This window comes from Ylistrum balloti, unplaced genomic scaffold, assembly GCF_031769215.1.
Source record: "Ylistrum balloti isolate Yb309-2 unplaced genomic scaffold, AGI_CSIRO_Ybal_v1 Utg370662, whole genome shotgun sequence".
NCBI lineage: Eukaryota > Metazoa > Mollusca > Bivalvia > Pectinida > Pectinidae > Ylistrum > Ylistrum balloti.
Genome location: NW_026782401.1, coordinates 90,539 through 109,025, shown reverse-complemented (window position 1 = coordinate 109,025; position 18,487 = coordinate 90,539). Strand labels below are relative to the sequence as shown.

The 18,487-nt window shown below is 32.0% G+C and overlaps 2 protein-coding genes across 2 annotated transcripts in view; one reads left to right on the top strand and one right to left on the bottom strand.

The window, feature by feature from the left end:
- Positions 1-3,638, bottom strand: part of LOC132557356 (myc box-dependent-interacting protein 1-like) — a 32,519-nt gene extending 28,881 nt beyond the window's left edge. Inside the window, exon 1 of the mRNA XM_060221847.1 lies at positions 3,570-3,638. Coding sequence (XP_060077830.1) covers positions 3,570-3,638 — 69 coding nt within the window. The remainder of the gene's footprint in view (positions 1-3,569) is intronic.
- A 3,623-nt stretch (positions 3,639-7,261) lies between these two features.
- LOC132557346 (26S proteasome non-ATPase regulatory subunit 3-like) lies at positions 7,262-16,835 on the top strand. The gene is made up of 11 exons (XM_060221834.1): positions 7,262-7,370; positions 9,309-9,499; positions 10,033-10,173; positions 10,580-10,716; positions 11,520-11,710; positions 12,380-12,483; positions 12,911-13,025; positions 13,532-13,755; positions 14,108-14,263; positions 14,562-14,612; positions 15,688-16,835. Exons 1-11 carry the CDS (start codon positions 7,274-7,276, stop codon positions 15,763-15,765), a joined length of 1,485 nt encoding a protein of 494 aa, XP_060077817.1. The 5' UTR covers positions 7,262-7,273; the 3' UTR covers positions 15,766-16,835.
- The last annotated feature ends 1,652 nt before the right edge of the window (positions 16,836-18,487 follow it).

Sequence of the window (18,487 nt, the reverse complement as noted above, 5' to 3'; positions counted from 1 at the left end):
AAATCTTGACTAGAACACATATTCTAAATGCCAAACCCTTATTTGGCACTTTTTACAAAAAAATGGAGAAATTTGTCTGCAACTTGTATGAACAAAAAAATATACTTTGTAAGTGAAACTGACAATACTTTAAAGGAAACAGATTCTTTAATTAATTACATCCATCTTATCAATTACTTTAGGACCAATGTATCACCCTAATTCTACTTTTGAATGAATTAAACTAGAGATGTTTACAAGCTGTTTCACTCCCTTCAACAGGTAATTATGCAAGTTTACAAGTGGGTGTAGATCCAGCATTAAGACTCCAGGCAAATAGGTGTAAATAGAAAGATACAGCGACCTATTTACAGGTAAAAGTTGTAAATACAGTAGATAATTGATTTACTAGTAAATATTTGTAAATACAGCTTTACCGGTAATTACATTAATTTACAAGCAAATTTGTAAAATACAAGTAAAATACATTGTAGATATGTAAATACTGTGTTAGTTAGGTAAATAGATGACCATAACAGTAACTATGTGTAGTTAAGAAAGAGTCTCTTCAGCATAAATTTTCATTATTTACATCTTTATTTCGGCTCATTGTATCAACCAATTCAACCACCAGATCAAGGATGATTTCTAGGATAAATATATTACTGAAAACTCCAGTACAATTAAAGATCCTGGGTCGCCTTAGGAAAAGTATGTAGTATTTAAAGTCTTGAAAGTAGATCTGGTAGTACACTGTAGATCAATTTAAAGATTAGAAGATACAACTGACAACATTCCCCACTTCGATGTAATCCTGTCGTCCCTGATAGTCCTAGGAGTGGTACCATATTTCTTAATTAACATCCATTACCAGCAAGTTCACAGTGCAAGGTTCAAAATAAGTCAAGGACCAGTGACTTTCAAAAGAAACCTGAGCAACTATTTTCTGATCAGAAAATATTTTTAACTGAGATTTGTAAAATGAGATTTTGAGAACATGTTGTGAAGTTGCTCTGTTTGTAGCACAGGATATATCTGTGTCCTTTTAATAGCAAAACAGCATAAAAAATAAGAAAACCCATTAAAATAATTCCATGGCACTGATTTGAACACCAATCAGAGAGGAAGATGAACATTCATGAATGGTTATGTATACATTAAGTATCAATGCATATTCTTCAGACGACACAGTTAAATCCATGAAATGCAGGGTTCTGTGCCCCGCTCCTAATAATGTACATGTTATTTTCAGCAGAAGAAAATAATTGACCATTTAACGTTTAACTATTGGAGAATTGGTTAAAAAATTAATTCTAAATCATGGTGAAATTTGCTTATTTATTCATAATCAAACAAATAAATTAAATAATTTCTTCAAAGATATCAAATTGTAAATAAAGATTTACTTTCTATTATGTGCCTGATGTAAGGTGTGGCTTGTGCAAAGGTCACATAAGTGAATGGCATTTTTTAATAACAAACTTATATTAGAACTGTGGCATAGCGCTGTGATTGAGTCCTTCTTGTAAGTGACTAGCAAAATAGTTTTATATTCTAAACCTTGCAATGATAAAGATGAAAAATTGGCCACCTATTGCATAGACATTTTATGATGTGTATCAATACTTAAGTCCTTATAGCTGTCTATTGCCTGTAAGCTATACAGTTAGGTGTGTACCTAGCTAGCACTGCGCATTAGTCAGGGTGACAGGTATGGCCTTTCAATTGTTTTTCTGTCTGACCAAAGGCCATACTTACGCTTCACTTGAGCTATCAGTTTCAGGGCCTTGCCACCTGTAATGGTCAGGTATCAGTTACCCAAAGCCAATGTCCCGTGTCCACTCGTGTCAACAAATAACAAGCCACATTCAACTCAATCATCTCCCTGGATATGTGTAATTTATACATGACAAAAGGTCTATAGAGTACATGATACTTACATTTAAACCTATCATATACCTAGTATCATGCATATTTAGTGTTCTATTTTATCGGTTATAATTACATAACAGGTATTGGTGTCAAGTTTACAGTATGGAAGGTCTTTGTCATGAGACATAATAGCACAAGACATGCAAACAAATTATGAGAAACTTGAAGTGTTGCCAGAATACAACAGGGATCATTCGAGTCTTGTCTGTCATGCTTATTATAGCATGACACAAAATTATACACTTATCAATAATGATAAATTAATACACTTGTAGTATACCAAATGATAACACTACAAACAGTAACTTCAAAATAATTTCAATTCTTATAACTTCTAAAATCCGTTCTAAACAACAGACTTTAACAGTAATATGTTAGGAATGCATATTGTACATAAATTAACTGACATATATTAATTAGGCTAACTCGGAATGTTCTCAGTTTCTCCATGGCTCTAACAACCTTTAATATGCATGTTAAGTCATTTAATTTTTGAGTCAAATTTAAGACATATAAGGTAAAAAAGATTTTCTGTAATACCACATTTAGTATTTTTAATTACCTATTCATTTTTTTAGATATGAAAGGCCTGGTATATCTTAAATTTGTAAGTATAGCAGTTTACAATCTGACATACATCATTTATAACATTGCCTGCAGTCATCATTCACTATACTTATTACCAAACACAAACAAAAGAATCTTTGTTAGAGTATTTTAATTGTTATCCTAAAAATACCCAGTAATATATTTAAAGCAAATACTGTCATTTATTTTTTTCTGTGAATATTTTTTTAATAGCTAATATGAGTCAAGTATTAAGAGTTAAGTATGTCTATAACAGGCTATCTATATAACTTAATATTATTTCAATAACTATTACACAAAACTAAACCTACAAGTAACTAGTGAGTAAATCTAATTCTTTTGATTTTGAAAGGATATCAATCTATTTGCTTTTTCCCAATCAGAAAACCTTTTCAATATTTCTGCAGTGCTACACCTGTGTACATTTGTGATCAAGTACGCCTGGCTAGGTAGGATCATAATCTGTTGAATCTACTAAAGGTATTTATCTACAACACGCCAAAGGTGTCAATATATCTGTTTAATCCCTACTGAGCTCTGGCCTTGTGAACAAGCTTTCAACAATCACTGAAATATCAATATAAAACAAATAAATTCCATGTACAGTTTACATTATAACCTGTTAACGACAACAAAACGACATGTAGATTCTATATGCGTTCTGTGTATAACGTTTAAAATACTTCTCGCTATATACTTCCGTGTTTACATTACAATTCAATGCTGAGGTTTACTTTCGTTTTCATTAATTTCTACACGAATCCTGACATCTCGATAAAAACAAAAGACATCGTTAATACAATGACTTTTCCTAGGACACAAGCTTGACTCTCCATAAGCGGCGTGTTGACAATGTGTGACACACATTTCACGCTGAGAGCAGAACACAAGACGATACACTCCTATAGATATATACACACTATCCAGTGGGCCTACTGTCAGTCAAAAACACCTGTTACGCCAACCGCTAAATCCACTTTTAAACTTCTATTTCCTTATATCCAATTAGCAAAGGCATGCTCAAATGTAAAATTCAAGTCGAGTCTGACAGATAAAAGCGTTTCACTCACCTTCGCTTTTGTACGAGTTAAAGTTTTTTGCGCTCTCGTGAAAATGCCTCCTTTGCTGTGATCTGCCATGTTGATTTTTCATCCTGACCTTGCCACAACTTTTCTGATTGGCTGGTGGCAGCGATGAAGTTTTCTATAGTCCGTTCTAATGTAAGCTCCTAAGCGGGCTACATGAAAGTGAATTTTGGCAGGACCCTTTGTTGTATTAATGTGATACAAACTATAGATAGGTCAAGGTGTGCTATCATGAACAATTTTCAAGTCACAACTATGTGAACTATTTTATCCAAAACGATGAATGGAAAGGATGGGTACAAATATGCCACTTTCGTTAAATATTTCAACAATAGTTCACACAACGAAATGCAGAATGACCGCGTTGCGTCAGGGGCGTATAATACTGTATTGAAATGCTAACAGTTATATTTCAATATATTCCAAGAGATCCCACCATCTTCAAAATCAATTAAAGTAAATTTCAACCACATTCGCCTTACTAATTCAATTTCAACCTGATGTACGGAAATGTGCTATAGTTTTACAAAATAATTATATAATGCTTTGTTGTTGCTGGGGTTAAAAGAGCAGATGAAAAAAATGCTTTATCCGTGGCAAAGACCCAACTGCAACATAGTTTAATTCTATTAGTTTTTTTTATATATTAGAAATGTGGTAAATGATGATAATGAAGTTATTACTAAACAGGAAGATATTTGTCAGGAAATTTGTTTATTTCATTTTGAAAACTCCTCTTTAATAATGCTCATACTACACATATTAAAAATCCTAACCTAACTGATTATCTTAATGTTTATTGTACACCTGATCTATCAAAACATATGAGTCAGATAATTTTGAAGAAGAAATTACATTTAAGGAGGCAGGAAAAACTTTAAATTGATGAAGAATAATTATGAATAAATAAGAATCCAGGCTCCGACGGAATTACAAATGATTTTTTCAAATTCTTTTGGGAAAAACTGGGGAATTTTTGAGTGAAATCCATTAACTTTGAGCTATCATAATGGAAAACTTTTTATTACACAACAGCTGGGTATAACTTGTATTCCTAAACCTAGAAATATATTAAAGAATTGTAGGCCCATATCACTTCTAAATAATGTATACAAAATAGCGTCAGTCTCAATCGCGAATAGGATACAGTTTTAAATAAATAATTAATTCATTAATAGTGACCAAACCGGTTTTCTTTCATGTCGTTATATAGTAAGAAATACAAGAATAATATATCATTTAATGTATTTTACTAGAGATAATGATATTCCTGGCATGTTACTTATGGTTGACTCCAAAAAAAAAATTCTGTAACAAAGGTATTCATTGAAAATGTTTTTACATCTTTATGGATTTGGAACTAGCATCATTAAATTGTTCAAAACATAACATAATAATGTCCAGTCAACTATTATTCAAGGGGGGATCTTTTGATTTTGATTTTATTTTATTGAGAGGGGCTGCTGAATTGGGACCCAGTCGCAACATACCTATTTTTTCTTGTTGAGGTTCTAATTCTAATAAAGTGAGAAACAATAAAAACCTAACAGGCATCAATGTTGATATATTACCTTGTCTGTTGTCCCAGTATGCAGATAATACATCTGTCATTCTTTATGGATCAGAAAAAGGTTAAAAGTATCAATATTTGAGTTTAAAGAATTTACAAAAGTGTCTGAATGATTTAAAGATAAATGTTGATAAAACCTGAGTGGTATGGATTGGAAGCAAAAAATACAACACAGATAGTTTTTTACTTTAATTAAATTTACATTGGGATGGGGAAATATTTGCATTGTTAGGAGTAGAATTGAGTGTGAATCTGCATGAAATACCAAAGTTAAATTTTGAAAGAAAAAAAAAGAAAAAACTCACCAAACTAAAATCCCTACTAAAAATATTGTACAGAACATCATTTACACCTAATAGATATTAGTATTATCAAATCACTTCTTATATCAATATAATATATATATATCTATTTAATCACCTGTTCTTCTCTTTACATTACCCTGATGATAAGTATCACAAAAACAGTAAGACAGACAAGATAAAAAGGGAGGTAATTACTCAAAGTAATGCCAGTGTTGGATTAAAAATGGTCAACATGACTGCTTTTATACAAGCATTAACACTCACCTGGATTATGAGTCTTTAGCCAAAAACAGAAGTAACAAGATATACTGAAATCACCTATTGATATTGATCTTCTTCCAGTTAGTAGTGTTGAATAAATAAAGATTTGTATAAACAAATGTAAATATGTTTTGGCATGATGTTCTAAAGGCTTAGTATAAAACACATTTAAAATACAATTATAAAATCTTTCATGAGAACAAAGACATAGTTCCAATTTGGCATAATAGTAAAATTGTTGTTAAAGGAAAAATACTTCTTTAAAAAATGGTGTGAAAGTAACAAAACTATCATTGATTTGATGAAAGACTCGAGTACTGACACATTTTACTCATTAGATGAATTTATTGAGAAATATAAACAATATACATAGCATAATCAACATTACTTACCCTTACATACCAATTAATGTACCAATCTTCAGCCAGGCAAAAAAATCATTCTATATTCTATAATCTTTTTAATAAATCTGAACTGGAACACATAGTTAGACAATGTTGACCATTAATCAAGGACTAGATATTACTGAATGCCATTCCAGGTAACAAATAGTACAAAACTTCAATGGTTCCAGTATAGAGTAATCCACCATATCTTTGTTACTTATTCTTTTAAGTTAAGAATATTTATCTCCCCTGTCTGTGTTTTCTGTAATACCAAAACTGAGACATTTACTCATCTTTTATGGTAGTATCAGGAAGTTCTAAACTTACTTCAGTGCTTCAAAACATTATATCAGGGACGGATATATACGTGATATATACGTCCCTGATTATATGAAGCCTAATTAATCAATTTCTCTGTAAACAACAAAATCCTTCATTTTTGGCATTCTTTATCAGAACCTCCTTCCCAGTAATCATGTTGACTATGAAATTGTCATAATTATAAAACGCTATATTTACAGGATGAAATGCTTTCACAACTCTCTAAATATAAATGCTCATATAAATACAATCAAAAATGATTATTTAATCCAGAAATATATTGTAGATGGTAAAGAGGACAAAGGAAAACAAAAATTTGTGATATTTATGATAATTTTTTCCACAAAATAGTACTAATTTCTACTTTTGGAGTCCTTGTTCAAGTGGAAAAAAGCAGATATATATCAAACACATTATGTAAATATGCAATATAATGTCAAATTTCATCATTTCTCATCTTAAAAATTCTACCCTATCAGGAAGTCAAAGCTAGACATCAAGAAATAATTAATTAAGTCAGGTTGATCAAAACCGAAATTATAAACAGAGGGGTACATTTAATGTTTACATTCCTTGTGCATGTAGGAGAACAACGGATGTGTTTAAAGGTTGTGAGAGATCGAACACCAGCTCTGCCGAAATTTGAACTTTCCCGCCTTTTTCATCAATTCGATGAGATGATTTAAATCATAACCTTTTAAAAACATAAAAAGAGTGTCACACAACTTAACACAAATATGTTGTTTCTATTGTTATGTACGTATTTTATTTCTAGATTTTGTATTATATTATTTGTAGATTTGCTGCGGGATGTACTTCCGCCATAGCGTTCACAATTTGCTGATCATGCCGGGGGTGACAACGACAACGAAAACGCCAGAAAAAGCTGTAAACGGTGTTACAGAAGAGCCAAAGAAAGATCCAGATGTCTTGACACTAGAAGGTTGCATTAACGAATTATATTCTACATATATATGATAGCGAGTTATCAAACTAAAACCCTATAATTAGTCACTATCATGTTGTGTTTTCAGACTTCTGTTTAGAGATAGGTTCAGTGGCTCATTGTTGATATTTCTACAACGCAATCGTGCTAGCATGTTTGCTTTTACATTAAAAGTTCACAAACCTCTGATTTTTACCATGAGTACATGTGCTAAAGTTAACTTTACCTAGCGCAATATCGAGTCAATGGTTGTTCGTAGGACAGACCGATAACCAGGTTACTGGCCCAGGTATTACATTATACTGGAGCACATGCAAAAGAAGGTGTATATGTAGCTATATTTGAATTTGATCATATTTATCAAGGTTTGGTTATCCATGGAGATTTGTGACATTACAGTCTTGATTTTGTGACACACCTTGATCAGATCAGGGAAAACTACTAATTTATTTGTGTAGAATATGCCAACTGGCCCATTATGCACTAATAGGGGTATGTATTTGTTTCTAAAAATAGCTGATATCACTTTGGAATAAGCCTTTTCAATTGTTTTGTTTTTTTGCCCAAGTCACATTCATTTACCCTTGAAACATCACAGAACTGCAAAAATAAAATTAATTTGCATGGGGGAAAGAACTGAAAATAGACGCCGTACACCCGACCTATATTACGATAGTATAGTTACTACAGCTGCGACTGTTAAATCAAGCTTCTATGTAGATAGCACTTTCAGTAAACATGTTTTGATGATAAAATATTTACCTGATATTGCCGAAGGTACTGTTTTAATTATTTTGGTTATTTTTAGTAACAAATTCATACTCCAGTTGACATGTAACAGGCAAGTTTGTATATCATCCGCAAATTTGTTGTTTCCTTGACCTGTTAATATTGAATACAATACAGGTTCAACCATTTAGCAATAGTGCTAGCCGCATCTATCAATACAATCCTTGAATTATCAAGGTATTCAGTCTGCATAATGAAATAACCAATTTTCTGGAAATTATAAAGTTGTGACATAACATTCCTGATATCTGATTTTGTTGATAGAAAAATGAAAATATTTCCCTTTGATTATGTTCATGAATATTCATTAAGAAATAATCCAATTCCAAGCTGAACATTTATTAAAAATTTGATGATTTTGTACATCTTTGTTGACCAAATTGTTCATCATATTTAAAAATCAAATTACATGAGAAAGATGGAAAGAGGCATCTATTTTTTACATGTACAGGACTGTGATTAAGAAGTCCTAAGTTTCTTTCTACCAATTCTCCTTTGAATGCTGACGTAGGCAAGGGTTACTTATTTCCTTCAATTTTTATAGGGCCAGGGTTCTGGGGTTCATTAACTACATGTAACAAAGTCAATGGAATGTCACAGTAATTTAGACCAGTAATTACACTCACTTGATATTGGTCACAACACATACTTTGTATATGAAATTTGATTACTTCAACCTGAAGGTAATCTTTCCAAAAAACTCATCAAAATCCGTTTAAATATTTCAGATTGGCTCAGAATTGTTTCATTCATTGCATATTAAGTAGTCTTTTGAGTTTAGTAACACCAGAGGAGGTTCAGTAATTAAAAGACATATTAGCTCCTATTTCATCTATTGATCATCAATTAATTATTACTGTTGCATGAAACAGTCTGAGAGTGAATCAGTTGAATATAAGCATTTGTGAAGGTTTGAATACTAAGGTTGATTGGTAAGAATTCCATTTAAATGTTTATCAGATTTGTAAACAGATATTGGCATGTGTGTACACTTGCAAATGTTTTATCCACAGTGTCTTGAAGCACTAATCAACATTCAGTTTATGAAAGTGACATAAAGTAGCTGAGCCATTTCATTCTTTATACCGGTAGTTGCAAGTTGCCAGCTGGTGGTATTATCCTACAAATTGTATCCTTTATTTGCAGACATCAGAGAACATGTTCGACATATCGAGAAATCAGTCTCCACAAAGGAGCCTCGGTATTTGTCGCGTGTCATGCGTGGTCTTGTGGGTATTAGACGCAGACTCAACCCAGTGGTACTAAGGAAGCTGTTGAATGGCTACATGGTCAACCAGGCGACACAAAAGGAAGAACTCTTGAAGTTCCTCGCTGAGGTTGTTTTTTTGTAAACTTATTATACTGATAACTAATTTGACGCTCTGTAAAGAAATTTCTTCTTTTTGCTTTTGCATCATTCTTAAGCAAGTGTCATATTTAAAAGTTTGCTAGTGATTTGCAAAGAAAGTTAATGTGTTTTATGATACTTTTAAATCTAATGATAGCCAGATATAGTGTGTTTTCACATCATACACCAACTTAAAAGCTTCAGATGGTTCACAAACTGATATTATACCTGTCTTTCCCTCACTGGGTTCATCAGGACAATGAAACATGCAATTAGAAGCCCTTAGGTACAAAAAAGTGGTTCAGTGTAAGGTGTGTTGTGAATTGTCTATTTGTTACATCATTATCATAGATATTATGCCTTTTAGCTTAAAATGCTTTAATGTTCTTAAATGTCAATTACATGAAAGTTTTAACAGAATGCCTAGAATGTTTTTGTGGTTTGTAATCTTGAGGTAACCATTACTATGATTAGGAACAAAGTATTTTCAATGGTTTGTATATTGTGGGTCCTGTTTTGTAGCCGATGGAGTCAGATGGACCAGAAACACCGTTCAGACCGAGGTCAGGCAAAGCAGCAAACATTGCATTAATACCGGAAGTAGAGACCTATCTTCACCTCCTTATATTGATTCATTTGATTGACCTACAGAAATATGACATGGTATGTTAGGAATAGACATTTTTATCATGTTATGTAGTCTACTCCAAAAAATATCTTTGATTTATGTCTAAAATGAAATAACATATACTGTCTTGGTGTTTATCCAACTGTAATAAGTCAAGGTCTGGTATTTGGTCTATTCCTATCTATTGCTGTTTAGTAGAATTAACAATGTATGGTCTTTCATTGCTATCCTAAAAGCAAACCCAATAACATTGAACTTGATGGACTCTAGGGTTTCTTGATAATGAATAAGTTTTATTAGTGAGTAAATACATAAAGTTAATATTCATATTTTGGTAAAAGGTCATGTTCTTAAAGTTTGATTTTAATCTGATAATGTTCCTATACCATTTATTTCTTCTTTTTTTTTTGTGAAATATCCTGTCATATTTTATTATTGCAGGCTGTAATGTGTGCAGAGTTGTTGATGTCAAAGATTGTAATGCATAACAGACGTAGCCTCAACATGCTGGCAGCAAAATGCTACTTTTATTATTCCCGAGCCTATGAGCTTACAAAAAAATTAGACAAAATCAGATCGTAAGTATTTCAAGTCTGTAACAGGGTAAAATGGAATGCCTGCCAATGTAGTTGAAACAAATAGTGAACATTTTTTATTTTTGCTTAACTATGGGAATAAATTTGAGTACTCCTGTCTCAAGTATTTGATATTTTCAGTGAAAGCTATAATTTCTTTGAAGGGTTTTTTTTCTTTGTTGGAAATTCATGTTGTCTAGACCAACTGTGGTTGTATATGGAAAGAGATGTTGCAATATAACCCTGTATATGTTTGCTGTGTTCAGTCTTTTTCAAGTAATACCACATAAACAGTTTCTTTGTCTAAATATTTTACTCTGAAATGTAAACAAGATAAAAAGAAAACATGGTCACAATTATCATAATGAAAAATCAAATTCCATACATTTCACACGAAAGGATTTGCCATATAGACTGGCTTTGGATTTGGTTACATTTTCTCAGAAAATCACTCTACAAAACAAAACCTTTAATGATGTGTCCAGCTTGGATTTGTGTCATCCTTGAGATTGAGAGAAAAAATGAACATCAATACTGAGAATACCAAATTCTCATCTGAAAAACATTAATTGAAATAAGCTTTGTTTTGCATTTAAATATGATTTAATTAGTGATCAGTCTGTTTATCATGTACTAAAGAAATTCTCATTATAAACCAAAAGTGGAAACATATTCGTCGATATAACTTCACAGTAAATAAAATACTACATAGAGAAGGAATTCTTAGTAACATTGTCATAAAGACAATTTCTATTTTGGTGTTTACAGTTGGAAAATTGTAACTGTATACAATTATTTATCTTTAGTTTCCTCCATGCCCGACTGCGTACTGCTACCCTGAGGTCAGACTATGATGGTCAAGCCTCTCTCCTCAACCTACTTCTGAGGAACTACCTTCAGTTCAACCTTATAGAACAGGCCGACAAGCTGGTATCTAAGTCCACCTTCCCTGAGAGTGCTTCTAATAACGAGTGGGCCCGACATCTCTACTATTTAGGTGAAATATCACATACATTAGGATGAGAAAATTGTACTTCTTAAGGAAATCTTCAGTGGAAAAAGTGAAATTTATCATATTCTTATCATATTTGATTTGTTTGTTACACAATATATCTTTAGATCCATTTTGAAAATATGTATGTAAATAAACAAACTTTTGTTGTGAAAATAAATTTGTACATTAACTTTACTATATTTCTGTCTGTATATATAGTTTATTTCTTAATTAACATGACTGGAAAGTATTCCTCTATTGACAAAATTAAGCATTGGTATTTACAACTAAGAATGCTTAGGTGTAAGGTATATTTCATGTCAATAGGTTGTCAAAAGTTACTTATCCTTGCTTACTTGTATGTCAAGTAGAGAGGGATAATTCTGCTTATTCCTCGTTTACTTGTATGATGGGATGAGAGGGAAAATTCTGGTTTCCTTAGTTTACTTGTATGATGGGAAGAGAGGGAAAATTCTGGTTTCCTTAGTTTACTTGTATGATGGGAAGAGAGGGAAAATTCTGGTTTCCTTAGTTTACTTGTATGATAGGAAGAGAACAATAATTCTGTTTGCCCTCATTTACTTGTATGATTGAAAGAGACGGATAATTCTATGTTCCTTAATTCAATTTGTATAAGAAGAGAGCAATAATTCTGCAAAGTTTTGTTTTCAGGAAGAATAAAATCTGCCCAGCTGGAATATTCTGAGGCACATAAATATTTGCTACAGGCCTTAAGGAAAGCTCCTCAGCACAGTGCTGTAGGCTTCAAACAGACAGTAAGTTCTATCTCTCCATCCTCCATTAAATTTGTTATTGGTGTCTGCTTTATGGTTTAACATAAATTTACAAAGCCAAGGACACAGGTCCAAGTTCTATGTATAATAGTGATGTTTTCTTGTCTCCAGATCCAAGAGGAACATCACACACAGATAAAATTAATTTAAGGCGTCTGTATTGATAATTTATGATCAATGTCAGAGTTACATTCTGAACTTGTCATTACTCCCTGTTTTAATTTGTTCTTTGAAGTTGGCATCAAAAGTTGTTTCACATAGTATTGATAGATTCCAGCTCTCTACTTTTGATTACAATGATAAAAGTGATTAATTAAGAAATTTTAAGGAAAATATTTCAGGCTTTTCCTGAAATGAGTTGATGTATGTGCTTGGTCAAAGACAATAAGAAAAGAAATTTGTTTTCCAGGTGCAGAGGCTGGCCATTACGGTGGAGCTGTTGTTAGGAGATATCCCAGATAGACATGTGTTCAGACAGAAATCAATGAGAAAGACACTGGCTCCATACTTCCAACTCACCCAGGGTATGTGTAACAACTGGTCTGAAATATTATCTCTAAAGCATGACCATTAAATGTCTTTGTTGTGATAAGAATAGGTCTAAACATGATGATTGTCTGAGCCACTGTAGTAGTAAAATGTCTAGAACATTATACAAGTAATCTGTTTCATTTGAAGTGTGAAGGTCAGAATGACTTTCAGTACTTACTGTAAATGTAGCTATTATGTACTAAATGTACTAGATATTCCATCAAAATATGATTTCTGTATGTCATTTAAATAGTAATTATTTTGAAATTTGAGTTCCTCATTGCATTTATGCGTTCTAAATTGATATTGCGCTAAAATAGAAATGCACTAAAATAAGTACATCTACAGTATACTGTAACAATGTTTTCCTCTTCTTCTGTTGTAAATTTTGTGTTGTAATCATAGAAATTCATTAGACTGATGTGATTTTAAGTTTGGAATTTATTAATCAGTCTTTAATTTGATTCGTTTGACATGATATGTACTATACATTTGACAGCTGTGAGGACGGGAAACCTAGCCAAGTTTAATGAGACACTACACAAATTTGGCTCCAAGTTCCAGGCTGAGGATACCTACACACTTATCATCCGTCTGCGTCATAATGTGATCAAAACAGGCGTGAGGATGATTAATCAGTCGTACTCTAAGATCTCTTTGATGGACATTGCACAGAAGTTGATGCTGGATAGCCCGGAGGATGCAGAATATATTGTAGCAAAGGTATTGTAACAAACCTGTTCGTGATGGAGATGTTTATCACTTATCAAAATTATTTCTTATTCATTTATCAGTCATTGTTTTTAATTCTGCATAGCCAGTTATTTTTGTGGGGATGATGTTTTTGCTATTTTGCAGCACATTGACATGACCATCAAAATTTGATCTGCGAAATGATGAGACAATATTTAGATGTTTCCATTACATCCGGATTGTGAAATTTCATTCGGTAAAATATAATAGCATTTCATTTTAACTTGTGTATGTGAGAAATATCTGTGGGATGTTACACTTATAAATTGATGGACACATTTTTAGAGACATCTTATTAAGACCAAACCATTGTTGTGTACAGGCTATCCGTGATGGAGTGATTGAAGCCACCATTGACCATGAACAGGGCTATGTTCAGTCTAAAGAGACAAGCGACATCTACACAACTAAGGAACCCATGGCAGCGTTTCACCAACGTATCAGTTTCTGCCTAGATATACACAATTCTTCTGTAAAGGTAACAAAAAAATTTCAAATGTCAAAGAGATTTTCCAGAAAGGCTTTTCAAAGAATATATAACAAAATGTAGGTGGTAGAGGTCTATGATGATAACCCTCAAACCAGGGGTTCAACCAATATAACTGTTACAACTGCTTACATGAACATACCCTTTATTGTTAAAAAAGTATTTATTGATTTGACCAGTGGTCATTCAATTCAAACTTTAACATTTTGATAACCGATTCCTCAAATAGCATAAAAAATACTGAAAATGTTTGCACTATTGATTCTAATAAAAGTTTTTATTTTTCTAGGCTATGAGATTTCCACCAAAATCATATAATAAAGATTTAGAATCAGCTGAGGTAAGAATAACAACACAATATATGGTTAAGAGGTTGAAGAGCATCATTCAATATTTAAATGGAAGACCTCAATTTGGACTGTGACTCTTTAACAGATTGAAACACTTATTTTCTAGCAATGTTACCAAAATTTTATTATTGCATGCTTGATAAAGATGTTGGTATATATTGAATTGGGCCCTGTTTGTGCAGTCAATATTTTGGAAATGATAATTGCTACTGCCATGAGTATAACAACGAGAATTGGTGAATTTGACCTACATTTGATGCTTCAGTGAATGAGTTCAAATTTTGTTTAAGAAGACTTGAGTTATATTAGGAAATCTATTATGTGATACTATAAACCAACATTTTTTTGCGTTCTATTTACTTTTGTGAATTTTAGGATTGAAGAAAATCCCAAAAATAAATCACTTTGAACTGAATCATTGATAATGAACACCAATGTTCATGCTTAACATTTGCTACTTTACAGTATTGACTATTTTACCTTGCCATGCATATTTGAATTCTATGAATTGACCACCTTTCTACAAAGTCATGCAAGCTTTTAAATAACTGATTGACCTGCATTTACTATCTAAACAAAAATTTGAGACACCTTGTGAATTTGAAAGTTATTAGACTGATATATTCCTCTGGGTGTTGCATAATGTCAAAATTCATTTCCGTCTGTGAACAGATCAATACTGACCCATGTCCCTCAAACGTCCTAAGGTAAGCTCACCTGTTGTGGACAAATAAGCAACTGGATATGGGCCTCCCTGTAGGGGTTGAAATGAAGAATGCTTTTTTGATTTTACAATGGTGGCTCAGAATTCATGAAAGCAAATTGAACTTGTTTTGTTACTGAATTGGTGAAAGTTAGTAGCTGTGAAAATTGTTTGCAAGATATGGATTACAGTTTCAGGATGAATATAACTGTAGTGTTACAACACTATTGCTCATTGTATTTTGAAACATCCAAAGGTTGCTACATTGTAATATGACTTGTCTGAAAACTAGTTTTCTGAGCAGGGAAATAGATGACAGAATCTTCTTGTTATTTTTATTTTCACATTTACTCTTTTTCCAGGAGAGACGGGAGCGTGAACAACAAGAGCTAGAAAGTGCCAAGGAGATAGCTGATGAAGATTTTGATGGGTTTCCTTAGATTGTGATAGACTTTTAAGATACCTGTCAAGATTAGTAAGGTGCATCATGTTTTGATATTACAAAACCCACTGTGTCAATATTTTTCCAGTAAGGCCAGCTTGGTGGTGATGCACTAATGCTATTATGTCTATTAAGTAGAAATTTGGCATTAAACATAACATCACATAAGTTGTATTTTTTCACATACGTGCAACATTTAAATGTTCTTATTAGCCTTGTGTTGAAATCTCAGAAAATTTGTATGCAAGTGTTTAGCTTGGTGTTGATGCTGAACTCGGAGGATCTGTGTGATGTTGTGAGAGAAAATTTCTGAAATAGAATATTGGATGAGTTACTGTAGACACACATTTAGTATTGATTTGTTGGAAACTTTAAGTAGTCCTTCAGCAATGGATGCCAGGACAGTATAGTGCTATTTATGTCATGTCATCATTTGATATGTTAACCAAATTTTAAGTATTTTAAGTTTTAAGATACCAGTGTTGCAGAATTTCTAAATATTTGTGAGGACATTCAAGGCAGTAGTAATATTTCAATTACGCTATTTCTGTGAGTACTACTGTTGGAAGTATATTTTATAACCAGTAAGGAATTAACTTTAGATATTGAAAGCACCATCTTCTGTCAAAAGGAACTTTACATTATTAAATATGAATTCAATAGGTAACACAGTCAGATCTGAAATTATTTTTCAGACCACAGTCATGAATCAATTATGAAGTCAATATGAACACTAGTTGTAATTTATTATCACAAGGGAGCTAACAAATCAAGGCTTATTTTGACTTTAACTTCTTTCGTAAGTTTTGCGCAAGTTTTTGAACAATGAATAAATATAAACTTGTGATTATACAATATTATATAAACTTGTCTTCATCCAATGTAGATAAATATTCTTCAACAACTTGATAGTTAGTGGTATGATACAAGTCATTAATGACTTATTGTTGATGAGACTAGATGTATGGGTGGAAATGAATGTATTTGTGTTCTTTGTAAGACTTTCAAGAGATTTTCAGGAATCATACAAAAATAATTATAATAAATTCATGATAAACATATTCAAAATATTTGTTGTCTTATCATTATGATGTATATGTTAAGTACCAGTTCCATGTTTCAATAGCCAAGTTACCAGTTTAGTATGTAATTGACCTTGTACATTTGTATCGCCTGATATTTGACACTTTTGTATGGTATATTTACCTCATCTTCACAATTCTTATTTCTTCTCTGAATTTGACTTGAAATCATCTGATGAATGTTATCTTGGTTAAATTAACTGTTCTACAGAATTACCTAAAAATATAAATGAGTCTACTTTTTACCATGTACTCTAGTCTAGGGAAGGATGAGATTTATTGATTTTTTAGGACTCGGATATTCAAGTCCTGGACTTGTACTTTTCCTGTGGGACTTGCCTGAACAAATTTTGAGAACTCAATTACTGTCTTAGTATTGGGACTCCTTGAAATGTCATAATTGGTATTTTGGACATGCCTGAAGAAATCTAACAAAAATTAACAGTAAACATAATTTTAGAGATCACATAGTTATCAACAGGTACAGTTAATTGTTATGTGAATTAATGCTGAATGGTCTTCACCTTAATATAACTGATATGTTTAAAAGATGAAACAGCTATATGATGCAGTTTAATACATCATTTTGCTCTATTGTATCTAGCTTTAAATTGGATTAAAATGTGCTTTTCACTTGTGTGTCTTTTGTACAGTCTTCAATGAGCACAAAAAAATATATATATAAAATTTGATACCTTTTGGCTAATGCTCGTTACTCTGAAATTTTTTGAAATTAGGTCAAGTTGAAAATTAAAACATAAATGTTGGAAGATATACAGAGATAAAATGAAGAAAAAATGAAATAAATGTTGGAAGATATACAGAGATAAAATGAAGAAAAAATGAAACTTATGATAGAAATTCATGTCAGTAGAAAACCTGTTGCTATGGTCCTACAGTAATAGATTGATGTAGTGTATGTTGGTTCATTAAACTGTAACTTGATATCTTGGCTGTTTACTTGAATTTAGCTTGATACAATTCTAGCGATTCAAATATCCATAAGGCCATTTCATGTGAAAATATGTTTTATATAACCATCTAGTTTTCAGTAACAAGAAAAGAATGTATTAGAAGAGTCGACCAAATTATCTCCCTTTGATTGCAAACTGACTTGAATATGTAACTGCTGTTCATTAAGATATATGCCATACTAATTCTCATTGTTAATACCAGACGAATGTTGTACTTATATCAGGAATAGGACTTCATTTTAAATCACAAAAGCATTTGATATGCATTGACATTTGTTTCAAATAAATTCCTCTCGACACATTTTTCTACTGGTTTGGAGAATATCAGATTAACAATTTTATACTGGTCAAACTTGATCTGAACTTATAAATGTCTCAAGGATAATATATATCAATAACAATATTTATTTTTATCTATGTATCTATTTATTTATTTCGTCAAGTTACAGAATTGAAAACAAAATATCAGATGAATACTTGCAAACAATATCAAGATATTTACAGCATGCATACAGTAGCATAATCATCTAAAGCATGTTGTCTTTAGGCGAGAATTCAATGATGGCAAATGACATTCAGATATACAGCCAAGTTAACAGCATTTCTGATTGCACAATGGCTAAAGCTAAATATTCGGACATTCATGCTACTAGAGGGACAAATT

What these genes read in the sequence shown, in the direction of transcription:
- LOC132557346 (XM_060221834.1), top strand. Translation starts at nt 7,274, where the DNA reads ATGCCGGGGGTGACAACGACAACGAAAACGCCAGAAAAAGCTGTAAAC. An exon ending in AGATGTCTTGACACTAGAAG is followed by an intron (nt 7,371 to 9,308) that starts GTTGCATTAACG and finishes CTTTATTTGCAG; the next exon opens with ACATCAGAGAACATGTTCGA. An exon ending in CCGACATCTCTACTATTTAG is followed by an intron (nt 11,711 to 12,379) that starts GTGAAATATCAC and finishes TTTTGTTTTCAG; the next exon opens with GAAGAATAAAATCTGCCCAG.